General features: G+C 55.8%; 1 protein-coding gene across 3 annotated transcripts in view; it reads left to right on the top strand.

Annotated features, from left to right (window-relative positions):
- Positions 1-19,086, top strand: part of CPLX1 (complexin 1) — a 35,412-nt gene extending 16,326 nt beyond the window's left edge. For all 3 annotated transcript variants that reach the window (XM_045073378.1, XM_045073419.1, XM_045073344.1), the window contains 2 exons: positions 10,486-10,661; positions 17,089-19,086. In XM_045073378.1, coding sequence (XP_044929313.1) covers positions 10,486-10,661; positions 17,089-17,286 — 374 coding nt within the window. In that variant the 3' untranslated portion in view covers positions 17,287-19,086. The remainder of the gene's footprint in view (positions 1-10,485; positions 10,662-17,088) is intronic.
- The last annotated feature ends 357 nt before the right edge of the window (positions 19,087-19,443 follow it).

Below are 19,443 nucleotides of genomic sequence, written 5' to 3'. Positions count from 1 at the left end.
GCTCTGTTGGTAGAATGTCTGCCTTTGGCTCTGGTCATGATCAGGGGTCCCGGGATCGAGCCCTGAATCAGGCTCCCAGCTCAGTAGGGAACCTGCTTCTCCCTCTGCCTCTGTCACTCTCCCTGCTTCAACATATACATGCACGCATGGGCTCTCTCTCTGTCTCTGACAAATGAATAGATAAAATCTTTTAAAAAAAGGATTGTAAACTGAATGGAAATAAAAAAAAAATCAAAATTTCTGGGATTCACTAAAGCTGTGTTTAGAGGGGAATGGGGAGAAAAGAAAACCAAAAACTACCTCTTTAAGATAAAGTCAAACTTGTATCCAAAATCTATAAAGAACTCTTGCTGTCCAGTAAGAAGACCAGCAACCCAATTAAGAGACAGACAGACGCTCAAGGCCATGGACATTAGCGCTTACCTTGCAAGTGGGCCAGGCTGGGAAGTCAGGGTCAGCACAGAGGTGAGGAGTCATGCTGCTTCCAGCTGCCCTAGACATGATGTGTTGAGACAGGCACCCAGCACTGGGGTCCTCCTCCCCAAACCCAGAACCTCAGTCCAGCCTTAAGAAGAACATCATACAGGGGCACCTGGGTGGCTCAGTGGGTGAAAGCCTCTGCCTTCGGCTCAGGTCATGATCTCAGGGTCCTGGGATCGAGCCCCACATCGGGCTCTCTGCTCAGTGGGGAGCCTGCTTCCTCCTCTCTCTCTGCCTGCCTCTCTGCCTACGTGTGATCTTTCAAATAAATAAATAAAAATCTTAAAAAAAGAAGAAGAAGAAGAAGAAGAACATCAGACAAATCCTAATTGTGAGACAAAAATTCCCGAAGTCCTCAGAGCTGTCGAGGTTATCAAATGCAAGGAAAGCCTGGGAAACTGTCAGCCAAGAGGAGTCTAAGGAGATGTCATGTGTGTCCTGGACGCTGGAGCAGAAGGGACATCAGGTAAAAACTAAGGAAGTCTGAGTGCAGCACGGACTTCAGTTAGTAATATCATTATCAACGTGGCTCATTAAGTGTGACAGATATATCACATTACTGTAACGTGTTAACAGGGCAAACTGGGTGCTGGGTGTGTGGGAACTCTCTGTACTTTCTCCAAAAATTTTCTGTAGATTCAAAATAAAAAGTTAATTTTTGAAAGTGTGCAAAAGCTTTGAATAGCTATTCCAGCAAGAAAGATGTAAAAATAGCAACTAAGCACATACAGAGACACGTCACAGCCCCCTGGACAGTTGAAGCCATGAACAAAGACAACAGTGCATGTGAGCAAGGTCACGGAGAAGTACAAACCCTTGCTTGGCACTGCTGGGGCTTTAATATGGTGCAACCACTTTGGAAAACAGTGTGGCGGTTTCCTAAGGAGAGAGCCCTAAGATACCATACAGCTCAGCAGTTCCCTGCCATGCCTCTGCCCAGGGGAACAGGAAGAACACATCCACACATGGGCAGAGCAATTCAGTCACCAAAGACCCAAACTGGAAGCAACCCAGATGTCCCTCAACAGGGGAAGGGAGATGCCGATCGTGTCCATCCGTATGATGCCTCCCAACCCTCCCCCATGGTAAGAAGTGACAAGCTGTTGGCACGCATGACGGCGCAGGTGGCTCTCCCAGGTACTATGCTCAGGGATGGAAGCAGACCCTGCCTTCCCAGTTACTACCTGTTCTGTGATTCCATTTATACCAAATTCTGGAGAACACACATGAATCTGTAAGAACGGAAAGTAGGTCAGCAGTTGTCTGGGGTGGTTTGGTGGGAGGGATTACAATTATGCCTCCAGAAAGCTGTTTTAAAAATGGGTTGTGTTCGTGAGGACACCTGTCTGCAGTGGTGATGCGGTGAGGGCACGTGGGAACCGCCTGCCTGAGGTCCCCACAGCCTCACCCTTGTCGGAGGTAGGACGGGCCTGGGTCAGGTGGCGATGGACAGGCAGGCCAGGGCTCTCGAAGCCACAGGGCCTCCTCCTGGAGGAGAGCATCAGTGTGCCCTGCTGGCCCCTAGCCTCGAGGGTGGAGGGACACTGGGCCGGCTGCCCAGTGTCAGTCCATCTGTCTGTCCATCCGTGGGAGAGGAAGGCAGCGTCAGGTGCCAGGCTTCCCGTGGGACCTCAGAGCTGCTGTAACAGCTGTGGCACGGACAGCATCAGGAGCCTCCCAGTTTTCTAATACAGAACTGACTTTACTTGCCTACAATGGACCCCACAGAGAACAGATTCTGTTTTTCCTGTAGAATTCTGCGAGAAAGGCCAGCTTCCCTTCCCTAAGCCCGCCTCTGGTTTAGCATTTCCCACTGTTGCAGGGGGGAGCTGGCCCACTGCTCTCTCCCGTGCCAATTTTTGGCATGACTCTTATGGGATTTCACAAAAATAACTTGGGGAATTTCCTTCTTTTTTCTCCTTTCCAAGAACATTTTAAATATCATTGGAATTATCTTTCTTGAATGTTTGAAAGAATCCATCTGTGAATTCTTAGACACAGTTCTCTGTTTTTGACATTTTTTAGAAAATCTGCTTCATTCACGTTTTCGAACGTATTAGGATATAATCTATTATTTGGTCGTATTAATGTCCTCTCAATCTGCAGCAGTTTCCCGTGCGTTTTTCCTAATTCTGGATGTCTTTATGCTTTCCGTCTTTTTGCCCTGAGCAGGCTGCCCTGCGCCATGCAGCTGCAGACCCTCACCTTGGATCCAGCCCGCCCATCCTCCTCAGCCCCTCCCACCTCCTGTTCTCCTAGGTCCTCTCCCCGGAGGCTCCAAGCCGAGATGTGATTCGCTTTGTGCTCCTGCTGCATTGAGGACACAGGTGTTCGGGATCTACATCATGGGCTGCCCTGCCCCCAGGTTTTGCTGGGTCAAGGCCTCCTGGCTCTGCTTCCCAGACTTGGAGTAATCCCGGTTTCACTCCTATTTCCTAACTCATTCGTCGTCGTTAGGGAGCTTTATAATGGTCTGAGAGGTGGGGTTGTTCCCCAGGCCACCTACTGGCGTCCGTGGGATGTGGCCTTAATCCTTCTTTGCTAACGCATTGAGGTTATCTGTGCAGCTTGGCGGGGTTTTTCCAGACATAAGGTGATGTGTTGTTTTGAATTTATGCTTCTCTTTTTTACTGTCGTAAAATATTCATAGAATAAAATGTGAAACTCCGACCGTTTTTAAGTGCCCTGTCCGTGGCACATTGTTCAGCAAGCGTCCCCGCCGTCCACCTCCAGAATGTCCTTGTTTCCCGGACAGTGCTCATCAAACGCTGGCTGCCCACGCCCCTCCCCTAAGCCCCGACTCTCACCGTCCCCTTTATGTCGCTGTGATTTGGCCTACTTGGGGGACCTCCTAGGTGTGGCCCCACTGTACTGGTCCCCTTGTGTCTGGCAAGTTCCACCCCCATGGTACTTTGAGGGTTCATCCCGGTGGTGGCGAGTGTCAGAATGTCCTTCCTATCAAAGGCTGAGTGTTGTCCCCTCGTGTGGCCGGGCCACATGTGGCTGTGCGTCTGTCCATCCATGGACAGCTGGTTATTGTGACTCGTGTTGTCTTCTGTTCTTTTGGGCACGTGCCTGGGAGAACACATGGTGATTCTGTGTTTGGTTCTGAGGACCTGTCACCCTCGGCGACTGCACCGGTCTACACATGGGCTTCCAGTTTCCACACATCCTCGCCAAGGCTTGTTTCCTACTTTTTTTTTTTTTTTAAGATTTATTTATTTTCGCGACAAAGAGCATGAGGGGGGAGGGGTAGAGCCCGACATGGGGCTTGATCCCACAACCCTGAGATGGTGACCAGATCAAGACCAAGTAAGGGTCAGAAGCTTGACTGACCGAGCCACCCAGGCACCCTTCCGTTTCTTTTAAACTGTTATTATTATTATTTTTCAGTAGTCATGGGTGCAAAGTGAGGTCTCACTGTGGCGTAGAACAACATTTGGTTGCTTTTTGTAAACATTCTGTGAATCTGAAAAGGACTCGTGCTATTTTGTTCAAGGTTTAGGTTTGGTGTGAACCTGGTTTGTAACCTGCTGATCATTTTCTGTCTTTAAAGAATCGAGAGACACAGGTGTGTTCGTCTGTAGGCCTTCCTCTGCTGGCTTTCCAAACAAGGCAGCTTGACATTCATTTGCCGGCACCCGGCTCTCAGAGTGCACGGTGGTCCCTCACGCTCATGACCACCTGGGGCTCCCTGACCTGGGGGCAGCGTGGCCACATGCCTGTGTGCCCGAGACCTTTGCTGAGACATTTGCTGAGGGCTTTGCTGAGACATTTGCTGAGGCCGCTGCGGAAACAGCCTGGGGAAACAGCCTGTGGACCTGTGTTCTACAGGGTGGAGTGTTTCTTTTAATAGGAGCGTTGTGGAGGGAGGGGTTGGCAGGGTCGAGGCTCCAGGCTCCGGGTGCTCTCAATGAGCTGAGAACTGTCACATTGTTTGCACAAACCTCTGGGATGCTGTGACCGCTGGCCTGTCCCCAGAGGGAGAGAGGGCGTGCATCCCCAGCACTCCCAGTGACCCCAGTGCCTTCTGCAGCTCTCTGTTCCTGGGACCCCCGGGGAGGAGTGGGCATTTTCCCTACGGCACGCGGGTCAGGTCTTCTTGAACAGCTCAACTGCCAGAGGAATCACGATTTGGTCCAAACCCAAACAAAGGAAGAAAGAAGAGTTGGCGTTTTTGGCAGGGGGTCCCCAGAATACGCAGGAGGGCAGCAGCTTGGCAGTGTCAAGCAGCCTCGTTGCCGTAAGCCTAGTCTTCAGGAATCCGCAGTCCGCAGAGCCTGACACTTAGGAGAGGTTTGCTGTCTCTGTTAAATATATTCCTGATCATTTGCCGTCTCTGTAATTACCGTGGGTAGAACATTGTCCCATTTGTGTCCCAGCCTGTTATTGACTGGATGGTGCTGACAAAGAATTCGGCAGCTACAAATACCTCGTCTAGCCATTCTGCCATATTCCGTGATGAGCTGTGGTAGGTATTTCCCAGATGCTGGGAGTTCTTTAGCAAAGTGACCGTGTCACCAACAAAGGAGGTGGGGGGGGTGCAGGGGGAGGAGTTGGTATCTTCATGACACTCCTTTTATTTTCTTAGGACATTCAGTGGAACTCCAAGGCCCTCTCCTACAGAGGGTGCGAGGCCACCTGTGTCCTCACACCATCCCTGCGGCCGGAGGCAGGGCAGAGGGACCCAGTGGCAGCTGAGACCCATGTCCTGCCTATCCCACAGGGGTGGGGGTGGCGAGACCTCAGGGGATGTGGTTTTAGTGTGGATGGAGCCCAGCTGGTTAATATTTCCTTTAAGTTCAAGCTCTTCGTCACCTATGTAAAAGATCTCTGTAAGTCAGACTCGTTCACAGAGATTCTTCCCTTATGCCTTCTTCTAGAATTTTTGTAATTTTAGCTTTTACAGTTAGGTCTATGGTGGAGCTTGGTGTAACGAGTGAGGTAAGGGAAGAAATTTATTCATATACTTATTTGCTTGTTGTTGTGCTCCCTGTGAGAAAACTGTCCTTTCCTCATTGAGTTATTTTTGCATCTTTGTCCCAAAGAATCAGCTGAACATATATGGGTGGGTCCATCTCTGGGCTCTGTTCTATCCCATCGACCCGTATGTCCACTCTGTTGTCCATAGCGCACTGTCTTGATTATAGGAAGTCTTGAAGTCAAGCATGTAAGTTGTCTAGAGCCGTTTACCTTTTGCAAAGATGTTTTTTCTATTCTAGGTCTTCTTCCATTTCCACATGAATTTAGAATCAGCTGGCAAATTTGTTCAAAAAAGCTTGCATGCATTTCCTTGGGATTGCACTGCATATACAGACCAGCCCAGAGAAGGCTGACGTCCCAGCAGCCCTGTGTCCTCGAACGTGGTACACCCCTCCATTCACTCTGGTCTTCTTTAATTCCTCTCAACAGTTCTGTGGCTTTAGGTAAAGCAGACTTGCACATCTATTAAGAACAGAGGCATAGATATTTTATGTTTTTGTCAGTATTTTTAATGGGATTATTTTAAAATTTCATTTTCTAGTTGTTGGCTGTTCGTATATAAAAGAATCCATTTATTGCTTATTAATCTTATATCTGGTGACCGTGCTAAGATCATGTATTGGTTCTAGCAGAGGTTTTTTGATGTCGTTTATTAATAAGGGCAACTTCTTCCCTATCAACCTTCATGCCTTCTCTTTCTTTTCTTGCCTTAGTGCAGGGACTAAGTCCTTTAGTGCAAAGATGAGTGGGATCGGTGAAAGCGAGCTTCCTTTGCTCACTGCTGAGCCAAGAGAACAGTGTTTTAGTATTTCATCACGGACTAGGACATGAGCAGTAGAGTTTGCTGAGATTTTATCTGTGGCTGAGTGCATGATACATTTCCTTTACAATTTTAGTTTGTTATTTGCCCCATATCTATTGAGCACGCAGACATGCTAGACACAGCTCTAGGTTGAGGGGTCGCAGCCCACTCAACCTTGCTCTCGGTCCTTGCTCTTGTCGAGCTCACTTTCTGTTGGCAGAGACCGACAAGAAAAAGCAAGCAAACAAATTTAAATATCATTTCAATAATGGTACCTGTGGGGACACAAACCTGGCCAATTGAGGACTGTTATATCTTCCCTCATTTTTATTTTGGGTTCATATTCAGATCTGTAATTTGTGGTGTCACCTTAGAGTTCTGGGTCATGCTTCCTCACCAAAAACTTAACCCAGCCCCGTTTAGGGAAAGCTGGTTCTTTTTCCAGGCTTCTGAGGCCCCGCCTCCATCACCGGCCCTGTGTCCAAGTCCTGGGTGGGTGTGTTTGTGGGGCGGTGTATGGGCTGTCCTCTCTGATCCCGATTTCTGTATCACAGCGCAGCTCACAAGGGCTGTGTGCTCGTGCCATTTTCTTCCTGGTTCTTTTCCTGGTGTCTGTCCTGGCCTTTAGGGCATCTTTAGCTTTTCTGTATGCAAAACTCTTAGCTTGTCACATTTCACAGAATTTTCTTTTTAACTCTTGGGGCTGTGACTGAGACTCATTATGCAATCTCCCCAGCCACTAACATGACAAGTATCTGTATTTATTTAGAATAGTTTAGTTTTCCACTAAATTTTGTAACTTTCCCATAGATTTATTTCAAGGTAAAAAGTACTTTTTTCCACTTTTAAAAAATTGACTTTAATGTAAATATCACATGGTATCCTGGAATGGGAAAGGGCATTAGTGGGGACAGCAGTGACATTAAATAGTCTGTAGGTTGCTTCCCAGTGTTGCCCCTGTGACGATTTCATTAGCTGTGGTGAATGTATCATAGCAAACCTTAGAAGACGCTGGCCAGGGGCGTGTAGGAGCCCTTGTACCTGTGTGACGTCTGTAAATCTAAAACTATTTCCAGATGAAGTTTTAAAAGTCAACAGTAACTTATATGTTACTTAAATACACATAATTTGAAGTATGTGTAACGTACCACAAGTGAACGCATCCATGGTAGTGACTACTCTTATATGGGTGACCAGTGCGCACGAGTGGCCCCAGAAAAGCCTGTCTGGGTTAGGATGAGGGGGTGCCCTTCCCTGCGCTCCTGCCCCCACGGAGACAGCAAGGGGCCCGGCTGTGGGACCCCGAGCACAGAGTCCACCTCCCTTTTGCAGTCAGAGACCTGGACCTTGGAGTTGGGGGAGAATGGCTCCGTGTCTGTTTTTTCATCTGTGAGGGCGGTGGGCCGCTAAGGGGCCGGGCACCCCACCCCTCCCCACCAGCTCCCGTGCTGGGACCAAGCTTGCTGCAGTTTCTGCTCTGGTGCTGGGCACTCTTCTAATTCCCAGCCCGCTGGGTCTTCCGGAGGCATGTTCTGCGCAGCAGTGGAGACCATGCAGAGGAGGCTGGGGGCCAGGGAAGCTCACCCCAGGCCGGGTGCCATGCCGGGTGCACCAGCCAGCTGGTGTGGCACAAATCCATTCCACTGTGGAGTGACCTCGGGTCCCCTCACCCCTGGCCTTGGAGAGGCCAAACAGGTCCCCAGAGCTGCCCCTCCATCCAATGGGCCAGGCCCTCCCTTGACTTTCCCTAAGCCTCAGGCCAAATGAATCAGCCCAGAGCTCAACTGAGGGCCAGAAGAAGACACCAGGAACCCTGAGGAGTCCCTGAAACTCAGAGCCAGAAGGGCCCTGGACAACACCCCGCCCCCCACCTCCAGGCCCACCCTAACGTGGCAGAGCTCAGCACACAGCTGGTGCTCAGTAGATGCCTTTTTCATCACTAGCTCTATAGCTCATGTGCTGTGTTGGAGAAGCAAGCGCACCCCACCCCCCGCCCTCCCCCAGCTGTCCCACACCTTCCTTCCCAGGAGGGAGAGGGGGGACACCAGGTCACCAGCTCGGCTTTGGGTATTTTTTTAAAGAGGATTTTATTTGTTTATTTATTTCAGAGTGTGTGAGTAGGGGAAAGAGGGGGGTGGGGGACAGGAGGGGGAAGGCATCTCAAGGAGACTCCGTGCTGAGATCGTGACCTGAGCCGAAACCAAGAGTCAGATGCTTGACTGACTGAGCCCCCCAGACATCTCCCCCAATTCTGCTTGAGTACACCAGACTCTCTCAGGAGGGAGGAAGAGCAGTTGGTCACTCTCACTTTAGTGTGAATTAGCGAGTTCAAGAGGGAGGGTTACAGAAAAGTGGGACTTGGCACTGTTTGGAAAACTGTAGCTGCTCCCTGGACTGTGGGGTTTGCTCCTGCCTCCTCCACATTTGCCAGAGACGACTGCCACACAGGAGGCAGAGAGATCCTGCTTGCTTCTCTGGGCAACTACTAGCAGAGTGTAGAAGTGACTCTCCTCTATGACCTGCTTTTCCTTGAATCACTGGCATCCTATCGGCTTTATCAAACTGGGCAGGTGTTTCTGAAAACAGACCCTGAGGTTTTAGTTTTCTGTTAGTCCGGATCTGTGCCAAGTGCCCAGTACAGGAGGACTCCCTGACCTCACAGTGACATGGTGGCCTTGGCACCCCACACTCAAGACGCTGTGGGAGTTTCTAGCAGCTAGGAAGGCCCACAGGGGGTGGGCATGGCCCGGCCTGATGAACGTCTAGTTCTCAGCCCAGAACACTCAACCAAAGAGTTGTTCTTTCTCTTTCTCTCTCTTTTTAAAGATTATTTATTTATTTATTTACTTATTCATTTATTTATTCAACAGAGAAAGAGAGAGAGCGCGCACTAGCAGGGGCAGTGGCAGGCAGAGGGAGAAGCAGACTCCTGCTGAGCAGGAAGCCTGAGGTGGGACTCCATTCCAGGACCCTGGGATCAGGACCCAAGCCGAAGGCAGACGCTTAACAACTAAGCTGCCCAGGCGTCCCCCAAGAGTTGTTCTCTTGCCATCAACAGCGAGTGGTCTTGCAAACGACTTCCTCCACTCACACGGTTGGGCTCAGTCCTGAGTAACTGGTGGGGACAGTGTATGCCCAGAGAGCAGTCGGAAAGGGAGTGTCTCCAGGCTCAGGACTGCATAGACCTGTGCGGGAGCCAAGGAGGATGACCGTCTGGAAGAGCCAAGACGTGGATGTGGGGACTCAGAACCCAGAGTTACTGAATTTAGGGAGAAGGGGCAGTACGGAGTTGGGAGGGGACCCTTCTGGAGGGGGGGCAGTGACATTTGTGCCCACCTGCATGGACTTGACTGAGGGGGTTCTGTGCATTTCCACCTCACGGTTTATGGCCAAGGCATGGGCGCAGCTGCCTGCGCAGCTGTAGGTCATCACGGGGTTGGAGGCCAGAGGCCAACAGAAGGGTGTGCGGAGGAAGCATGCAGGCATGATGGGGACGCTGCCTCGCTCCTACTGGCCAAGCAGGGGCGCCCCAAGGAGCTGACTGCCCCTGGCTGAAGTCCCCCCCACTAATCCCCCCCCACTCCTGACAATGCCTTCAATGTGGGACGGCTCTGCTCCCAGGAGCCATGGAAGGGCCGGGCTCGCCGCCGTGCCTGCTGAGCTGGAGCAGTAATTACATGTCTCTGTCCTGTGGGCCGAGTCCCAGAGGGCGTCCGGGGGTGTTTGTTGTTGCCTGTGAATCAGGAGCTCATGAGAAAAGTGGTGGCTGGTGCGGCAGAGAAATTAGGGCCTTGGTGCTCCGACATACAGCCTCCAGCCGAGCCCTTGCCCATGAGCCTCTGGACACCTCGGCCCCGGGGCTGCTCCCCAGCCAGGTGTTCATGCCTTCAGACCAGCCTTCCACCACCTTCTGGAGGCCGAGCTTCTGGACACAAGACCCAGAGCAGACATGCCAGCCCCGGCCACACAGACGCGGCCACACATAGACGGGCAGATGCACGCACATGTAATCACACTTCCCCGCCGGCACAGACCTCCTCCCTCCCCCAACGCGCACAGGCCAGGCTTTCCTCTGGGTGGAATCCGCCAGAACCGGCAGGGGCCAGCACCAGGAGGGAAGGGGCAGAGATGGAAGGGACCCGAGCCTGGGGCCTGGACCCTCAGTAGGCAGCAGCAGCTGACAGGGGAAGCTGGCCTGACTCACCACCCTCTGTCCCCAGGGGCCACAAAGGACATGGGGAAGATGCTTGGAGGCGATGAGGAGAAGGACCCAGATGCAGCCAAGAAGGAGGAGGAGCGCCAGGAGGCCCTGCGTCAGGAGGAGGAGGAGCGCAAGGCCAAGTATGCCAAGATGGAGGCCGAGCGTGAGGCCATGCGCCAGGGCATCCGAGACAAGGTGGGCGCGGGGCACAGGGATGATGAGACTCTGGACAGGGCACCCCACACCTCACCCCCCTGGATCAGACCTCTCTCTACCCACTCCTTGGCCTGGTTCCTTGAAACAGACCTTTGCTTGGTGCACTCCCAAACTCCAGGAGGTGGTGCAAGGGGACGGGAGCGGGGCAGAGAGGTCTGCACACCCCCAGGAGCCCATGTCTGCCGCACAGGCCCACCAGAGTTAGGGCTCACCCCGTGGGACACCAAGTCTTTCCTGCTCTCCACAGTGGGCCTGGGTCCCCTCCTCATGGCAGGGTCTCCCAGACTCTCTGGGCCCAACGGTGGCTTCTGCAGGAGAAAGCCTCCCATCTGGCTCCTCCTGGAGCCGTCCCCTCAAACCCCCTCCCCAGGCCTCTAGGGAGACACCCCCACCCAGAGTGGGTAGGTGCCGGGCTGCCCAGGGAAGGGGGCTCTCAGGCAGGCCCTGGGTGGGCAGTCATCAGGATTAGGGGAATGCACCTGAGCAGCCACAGAGGGTCCTCATAGCTTCTGAGGTTCGCAACAGAGTGTTGGGGGAAACGGGTCTGTAGACTGAGGTCTGGCTTGGGGGGGCCTTGGGCTGGCAACCACAGTCTTTCTGGGGATCATCGGGGCTACCTTCCCCAGCAAGTGCGGCAATGAGTGAAAACATTGTGCCAGGCACAGACGGGGCAATCGAGGCCCAGGGGGGAGGGTGCAAGCGAGGCTGAGCTGGCAGCAGGTCACACACTCAGCACAGTGCTGGAACACCGGGGGTCCATGCCCCCAAGGGCATGTCCATGGCCCATCCTCTGTGGCCCATCCAGCAGCTGGGTTGGAAGTGTGGGAGAGAGAGCACGTGCTGGGGGAGCTGATCCAACCCCACCTGGGGGAGCCAGGCTGGGGGCCGGGTGAGGAGATGGGGCCTTCCCCTGGGGACCTGGGAGTCCACCCAAGGTCTTCAAGGCCACCCTGTCCCCAAGCTCCCACCTCCATGATAGATGCCTACAGCCTGGCGGTCGCTGGGTCCAGGTGCCTGGGTAGGAGACTCGGTGGGGGGGTGTTGCCTTGCTGGTTCCTTCCTGCCCCTCACCCCGATGACCCTGGCTCTGGGTTCTGAGAGAGACATTCCCAGACGCTGTAGATAAAACCTGCCGGTAGGGGACTGGGTCTCCTCAGGAGATGTCTGTGGTCCCTGGCCCTGGACCATCTGATATGCCCAGGCTGCTGGATCTAGAGCCTAGACCCCGGTATCTTCCCACCTGCCGAGTGCTGCCTCAGTGTACCCAGGGAGGGCCGTCCCCACCCATGAGGTAGGGGCCAGGCCTCCCAAGGTGGGGTGGCATAGCCGGGGTGCCTGCACACCTCTAGGCTACACGGGGCCCCCACATTGACAGGGATGGGGGACCGCAGACCTCAACATCCCACCACTGGTCACAGGACACCTCTTCTGGGGAGCCCCAGAGAGCTCCAGCTGGTTTTGCTGTGAGAACCCCTGACAAGCACCTGCTGCCTCCTGGGTCAGGCAGCCCAGGCTGGGAGGGGTCATCCCTGTAGGGGTCAGGAACAGGGGGATGCTGCAGAAGGGGAGGAATCAAGAGACAGAGACAGATAGATGCCCAGGCAGAGAAGGCTGGAGCAGCTGTGCTCTGAAGCCTGTCTGTCTCTCTGTCCGTCTATTTGTGCACTCGGTGATGGGTCCTGGGGGATCTGCCCTTGAGCCTCACAAAGAGGTCAGTGTTTGGATAGGGCTTGGAGCCCTGGGGTGTGCAGTGAGGGCGTCTCCCCCATCAGGAGGCAGATGCCAAGTGAACCCCTTCCCCTGAGCCCCCACCTGGCCTGCAGGGACTCAAGTGCTGTTGGTGAGAGATCATGAGCTCAATAGGCTCCAACTCATTTTATCTTTAACATGGAAACCCCTTCTGTCCCTCCTCACTTCAGACTGCCCCTGGGCTCCTGTTTCATCCCGGGCCCCAGCCCCAGGCTTGTGCTGACTTGTGCCCATTGTGCCTGGGCCTCCTTGGGTCCATGTTGCCAGTGCCCCAGGGCCTTTGCTTGGTTGCTTCTCCCTGGATGTCTCCCGAGGCTCCTCCCTCCCCACTCCACCCTCCACACAATCCTCCCCCACTCCTGCTTTCTTTTGCTCCCCAAACCTACTTTGATCTGACCCACTCCTATTTTTCACTTGTTTGCTGTCCATTGCCCACCCCCACATGGCTGGTGGAAGCTTTGGCTATTTGTGTCTGGCTCTGTACCTGTCGGCTAAAACAGAGCCCAGCCCAATAGGTGACCTGCCAGAGAGTGAGTGAGGGAGTGGTTACTCGAGTGAGCATGAGCTCAGGGTCCTCTTCCTCCTTGTGGGGATCTGGTGGGAGCTGTCACAGAAAGAGGCCTGGGGGAAGTGGGAGGTGCCTCCTCCATGAGAGCAGCAGGTGTCCCACTGCTCCATGGACAAGCAACACTCAGGGAGCTCTCCCAAGGATGGACTCTGTCCTCCAGACCCCAAGCTTGGGGTGGCTCTGTGGAGAGCCACATCCCTTGGAAGAGCCTCAGGACCCCCTCTCTCCCCACATGAGCACCCCTACCCCGGATCCCCTTGGCTGGGTGCCTTCAGCTTCTCTGCCACCCCTGGAGGCTGGGTCTCGCCCCTGCCCAGTGGAGAACTCTTTCCCGTGCACATCTGGGTTCTGTTCCCATGGGCCCAGTGGGGCACGGTGGCATCGGCTGAACCCAGGGGCAGGGTTCAGAGCACCAGGGGCTCTGACCTTACCTGGCAGCCTAATCATTCTTCCAGCTATTGTGGGATTAGATAGGATGAGTGGGACTGTCCCCAGAGGGTCCACCTGCAGGGAAGGCATGGGTGTGGGGACACCTGTTGGGGTCCACCTGGACACCACAAACTCCGTCTGCAAGGCAGGAGCCTTTCCTGTGTGGCTACAGAGATAAATGAGACAGTGGTCACCTGGCCAGGAACTGGGTAGGGGGTGGTGCTGGTGCTGGGCAGATGGGGACGATGGTCTGTCCCTCCATACATGGGTCAGAGGCAACTCAGTAAGGGGTCTGACATGTTTTGGATGCTGGAGCCCCAGAAGGCCCAGGCTGTCCCAGTGCCACCATTCCAACCTCCAGAATGTGGCCCCTCCTATGAGCTCCAGGGCCCTGTGAAAAGGGAGGAAGCTCAGAGTCCGAGTGGAGGCTGTGTGCTGATGGTGTGGGGTGCAGGGCTGGAGCTGACCCCCTTGCTGAGTGAGTGAGGGCAGGGCACCTGCCTGCGTGGGGGGATCCCCTGTTCCCTGCTGTACCTATAGCACCATTGAGTCACCTAGCCCCCAGGTCCTGCCCCTGAGAGGTCTGTCTGCCACTCAAGGCCCCTGGGTTCTCTGCAGAGCCCTCTTCCACTGGCCCATGTAACCACTTTTTTCCTCTTCCCCACAGGTGGGAACCCTGAACCCTCTTCAGGTGTGGCTCCCCCAGGTTACGCTCTCTGACCCCCAGGCACAAGACGTGGCTTCCTCCAGTCCTCCCCTGGCGCCATGTACCCCTAGGCTTCCTGGGGGCTGGTCAGAAAAGGAGCTGCTCAGTCCAGGGTGGCCCCCAGATGGGTGGGGGGACCATCAGATGGAGGACATAGGGGCCAGGGTCACGTATCCTCTGGGGCACCCAGGTCCCTCGGCGACCTCATCCAAGGAAAGCAGAAACAGCCTTTTAGGATGTCTCACCTTAGGGCTGGTGGGCATAACTTCCTTCTCCCGACCCCATCGCTGTGTACCTGTGAGACTGACTCACCTGTGCTTATTTGCCTATGTGCTGCCTGGTTTGCATATGCATTTCCTGATTTGCATACTCGCCTGGTTTGCACACCCACCACCAGGTTTGGAGACCCTCTCAGCTTTGAGCCACAACCACCCTCCTCCCAGCACCATGCTGGTGGATCTCAGACCACCAGGTCCCCCATATCCCCTTGGGATCACTCAAGGCTTAGTCTGAGGTTTGTGGTCAAAGTAACAAGCAAATATGTGATTGCCGATTGTTTGTTGTTTGGGAATGTTACAGATCCTCACTTAATTAGCACCAGGCTCCTCCCAGCCACTGGGTGTGCGGTGGGACCCTGCCATCTCCGTAGTTGGTGTGGAGGCTGGGCACCTCCAGTGGGTGCCTGGACTGTCTGTAGCTGGACATTTGTGTCTGGAGCAGCTCCCAGCCAGGTCCCACTGGAGCCCAGCTCAGGAGTCCCTCCCCTAACATGGTGACCTTTAGGTGGAGCCCAGGGACCTAATCCTTGGAATGACTTTGAGTTTTACTGGAGTGACTGGGCTGGGGTCCAGGGTCTCCTTTGGGGGCACCAGAGGGGACAGTGCCAACACAGTGCTGGGCCAGAGCCTGCCTCTCCAGACGGGGAGATTCCTCTGTTCAGCTGCACTGTGTGCTCTTGCCGTAGCATGCGTGTCCCCTGAGCACAGGTGGTGAGCGTGAGTGCAGGCTCCTGGGCCCGGCCCCAAGACTGACACCCCCAGCGCATGAATGTTCCTGCCGCGTGCAAGGCCGTCTGGCTGGAGAAGTCTGCTGGAGTCTGTGTTCCTGGCTGGGGGGAAGCTCTCTCTGGTCTGACCTAGTTTCTGGCAGTGTCTCTCTCCCCTGCCCACGCTCCACCCCACAGGCCTCCAAGCCACATGTCCTTCCTTCCCCTTCCAAGCCTAGGGGCCACTCTCTCCACCAGGACTTTGTCCCAGAGTGGTGACCCAGGGAGAGGGCATGAGCTCCTTGTGCAAGGGAGTGCCTAGTATCTGGCCAGTTTGTTACACTCTGTGCCTTTGTCTGACCTGACATCAGGGCTCAGTAGGAAGGGCCCTCTGGTCCATGTGCCCACTGCCCAAGGTGTTCTCTGGGTGCCCCCAACAGCCCCGCATTCCTCTCTCTGTCTGGCAGGTGCCCAGTGAGGCCCTGGGCTGTGCTGTGGTCACAGGGGACCAGAGAGCATCGCTTCCTCCTCTGACCTCTGCTGAAGGTGGCCATCGATTCCCCCATGCCTGAAGCCACCAGCAGGCTCAGGGAGCAGACAGAGGCAGAGGTTGCCGCCTGTGTCTTCAGCAGGCTGGGGTTAGGACACAGCCAGTTCCCCTGAAATCTGGAAGCAGAGGAAGGTCCTTCTTGGAGAGTCGGCACTTCCCTCCTCCCCACCAGCCCCAAAGCAGAAGATGGGCTGGCAAAGAGAGATGAGTGAGCAGTGGGGTCAGTCCTCCCCCTGGGCAGAAACACCTTCTCCCCAAGGCCGGTGATCATGCCTGTGTGCTCCCCAGTAGAAATCTGGAGTCTGTGGATAAACCCTGCCCCCATACACTGTCCCCAGTTGTCCCTCTTTACCCATATTAATGCTTCAGCTCCTGTGTGCTCATGTGTGACTCAGAACCTCAGACCTGCCTAAGGGGTGCCCTCTTTCCAGCTTGAGTGGGTCCCAAGCTTGGCCCATCAGAGAGATGTGAGTCCAGCATGACCCCACCCAGTTCCCACCAGCCCTGAGGCAGGAGGCCTCTTGGTGACCAGAGACTCATCTTCCTCAATCCTGTGGGGCTAGGGATGGTTCAGTGCTGGTTCCTGCAGGGCTAGTGGTGGGCCTGGGGGTAGGGAACATGTATTGGTCTCTTTGAAACTTACTGTCTCAGTTCTAGAGGCCAGAAGTCCACAATCAGGATGTGGGCAGGGCTCCCTCCTTCTGAAACCTGCAGGGGAGAACCCTTCCTCATCTCCTGTGGCTGCTCCAGGCAATGCTCAGGGTCCTTGGCTTGTAATCAGCCTTTCTCCACTTTCCTATGGCTTTCTCTGTCCTTGTTTTTCTTCCACAAGGAAACTCTCCCTGAATTTAGGGCCCAGGAAGATCTCCTTACCTTAATAACATCTGCAAAGGCCCTATTTCCAAATAAGGCTGCATTCTAAGGTTCCAGGTGACATGAACTTTGGGGGGACACCATTCTACCCACTACGGAGGGGAAACTGGAAATGGGGGCCCAGGGGTGCCCAGGAGTGTTGGCTGAGCACAAGCCTGGGTGGGGCTCCAGAGCTGCCATCTAGAGCTGCCACTGTGCAGTCTGCTGGCTATCCAGGCCATCTGGGGAGATGGGCCAGGCCTGAGGTGTGAGCACCTCTCACCTGACTGGGGACCTAGGCTGAGTGGGCCTGCCAGCCACGGAGCAGTGGGCTCTTTACCAGACAGCTCCTGGACCACAGCCCCAGCCTCCCGGGAAGGCTAAGCAGGATGGCAGCGGGGAGGGCTGGGGGTGGGGCAGGGACACCGATAGGGACCCCCCCCCTGCTTCCGCCACAGCGCCACAACAAGCCCTCCCCCCCCAAGCCCGGCTTCCTCTGTCTCCGCACACTCCGTGGGGGGCTGGGACACCTGCTGACCCGGCTGCCCCCCTCTCCTCCCCACCCAGTACGGTATCAAGAAGAAGGAGGAGCGCGAGGCGGAGGCCCAGGCCGCCATGGAGGCCAATTCGGAGGGCAGCCTGACAAGGCCCAAGAAGGCCATCCCCCCGGGCTGTGGGGACGAGCCAGAGGAGGAGGACGAGAGCATCCTGGACACGGTCATCAAGTACCTGCCCGGGCCACTGCAGGACATGTTCAAGAAGTAGCGACCCTGCGCTGGACGGCAGCCTGCCCGCGCCCGGAGCCCCCAACCCCATCGCCCCGATCTCCCATTTAGCCCCTGCCCGTGCCCTCCGGAGGCCCCTGAAGGGATGTCGGGAGCAGAGTGCAGCCCCCCAACGCCAATATAAGCCATAGTCCTAGATCTGTCAGCCCCTGTCCCCCTCACACCTCGGGAGCCTACGCACCTCTCACTCCCACCCTCTCCCAGCACCACCATCGCCACCGCCCCCGGGGGTAGAGGCGACCGCCCCGCCCCTGGATCCCTGCGGTCTGTGCTGCAGGCGCCCGCCCCCCGCCCCCGGGACCAGCCCACGTGCTCCTCTGGGTTGGACCCTCCCCCAGAGCCTGGGAAGTCCCTTACTGCTCCCGCCCTTCACACCCACCCCGCAGTGCCCAAGGCCAGGGCCACCGAAAGGGCCAGCATCTCGACCAACCCTGGGTGCGCCGTCCCTGCGTTGGTGGGCGCTTGTCCGGTCCCAAACTCAGGAGCACAGCCATAGTGGGGGGAAGGCGGGCGTGCAGGCTGGGAGAGGAGCTGGGAGGGGCGAGCAGCCTCACCCTTGGGACAGGGGTGGGAAGACCCCCATCCCTGCGGTTACACCTGGGCTGCAGGATCTCTAATCTTCCTGCTGAAGGTTGCCCACCTCCACCGGCCCCCCTTCACATTCATTGTCCATCTGTCTCTCCCAGTCCTTCACTCTCCCTTCTCGGCCCACTCCTCTGGAAGGCTTTGCTTCTTAGAAATACCAGGACCCGGTTCTCTTCTAAACTGAGGGAAACAAAGCAATAGGCCTAGGGGAAATTTCTCAGACCCCCCCCCCACCTGCCCTCCCCGCCCAGTGCGGAATACACGCTGACCCTCACACACCCCTGTAACTCTGCCCCGGAGTTCGGAGTCCGAGGGCCCGGCCACCCCCCTCCCTGGCTGCCACCTCTGATCTAACCCCTGGAGGCTGCTCTGAATGGGGGGATCCCCTGCCGCCTCCCTCTGCACCCCGCCGTCCCCCTCCCACCCACCCACCCGCCCCAGCTCTGGGAGGAGACGCAGAGCCCTCGCAGGAGTGCGTGCATCTGGAGAGGAGTGTGGAGACAAAGGCCGCCCCTGGCCTCTTCTGCAGGGTGCAGGCCCCCCGAGGTGGGGCCTGCCGGGAGGCCTTACGATCGGTGGAGGCGGAGTCTGACGGGTACCACCGCGGGCCTCCCGAACCTTCCTTGTTCCTTCATCCTTGTTTTCCTTTGCATCACGATCTGTTGAATCTCAGGTAAATGAGGTCTTACGTGTTTGGGGAGTTTCATCGTGACAGAGCCCGTTGACTCGGTGCTCGGGCCCCTTTCTGTCCCGATCACTAATTCATGGTGTCCACGTGTTGCGGGCCCGGGGCACGGCCCCCGTCGCTCTTTAGAGAAGCCATATCAATAGACCGCAATACTAACCGCGCGCCCCTGCTCTGCGACGGGAGTGCGTGTGCCCGCGCCCCCGCGCCGCCCCGCTGCGCCCCCTTGCCTCCGGCGTCCTCCTTGACTCCTCCTGGTCCCACGTCTTTTTTAAATGCCTGTTTTCACACTTTGAAAAGCCAGCTCTGAGCAGACAGGGCGTTGTCTCGTAGAAACCCCGCATCCCGTTCCCAGCGCATGGGGCGCCCGGAGCAGCTGAGCTTAGCGTAGACTGTGGGTGTCGTCCGTCCTTCTGTCTTTGCGCCTGCGCCTCCTCCTGCATGTCGGGGGCCGTCGCGTGTGTAGTCTCTGGATGGAATCACAGCCAATAAAACACCACAGTGATTTCATTCCGTGTGGCCCTTCTCTCCCGACTCCTGATCCTGCCTAGGCAGCCTGAGGTCCCCACTGGAGGGGCTGGACCCTGCTGGACAGATCTACTTCCACGTCCTGCCAGATAGGAAGCACCTTCCCCTGTCACTGGGACAACAGCAGGGTCTCACCACACCCTGACCCAGGTCCCCCCCCCCCCCCCCCCGCTCTCTAAGGCAGCCCTAGGGTACCCATCTAAGAGGCAGACCCAACCCTTTGGGCTCCCTTCCTTCCTCTTCCCTGCCCCCTCCCTCCATGAATCTCCCACCTTCACAGACCCCTTGACAGTCCTTGCCTTCCCCACAGATATGCCAGGCCCTTGAGGGTCCAGCTCC

Source organism: Mustela putorius, unplaced genomic scaffold, assembly GCF_011764305.1.
Source record: "Mustela putorius furo isolate JIRA1106 unplaced genomic scaffold, ASM1176430v1.1 tig00000083_pilon_pilon_pilon, whole genome shotgun sequence".
Classification (NCBI taxonomy): Eukaryota; Metazoa; Chordata; class Mammalia; order Carnivora; family Mustelidae; genus Mustela; species Mustela putorius.
This window is presented reverse-complemented; position numbering and strand designations above follow the sequence as displayed.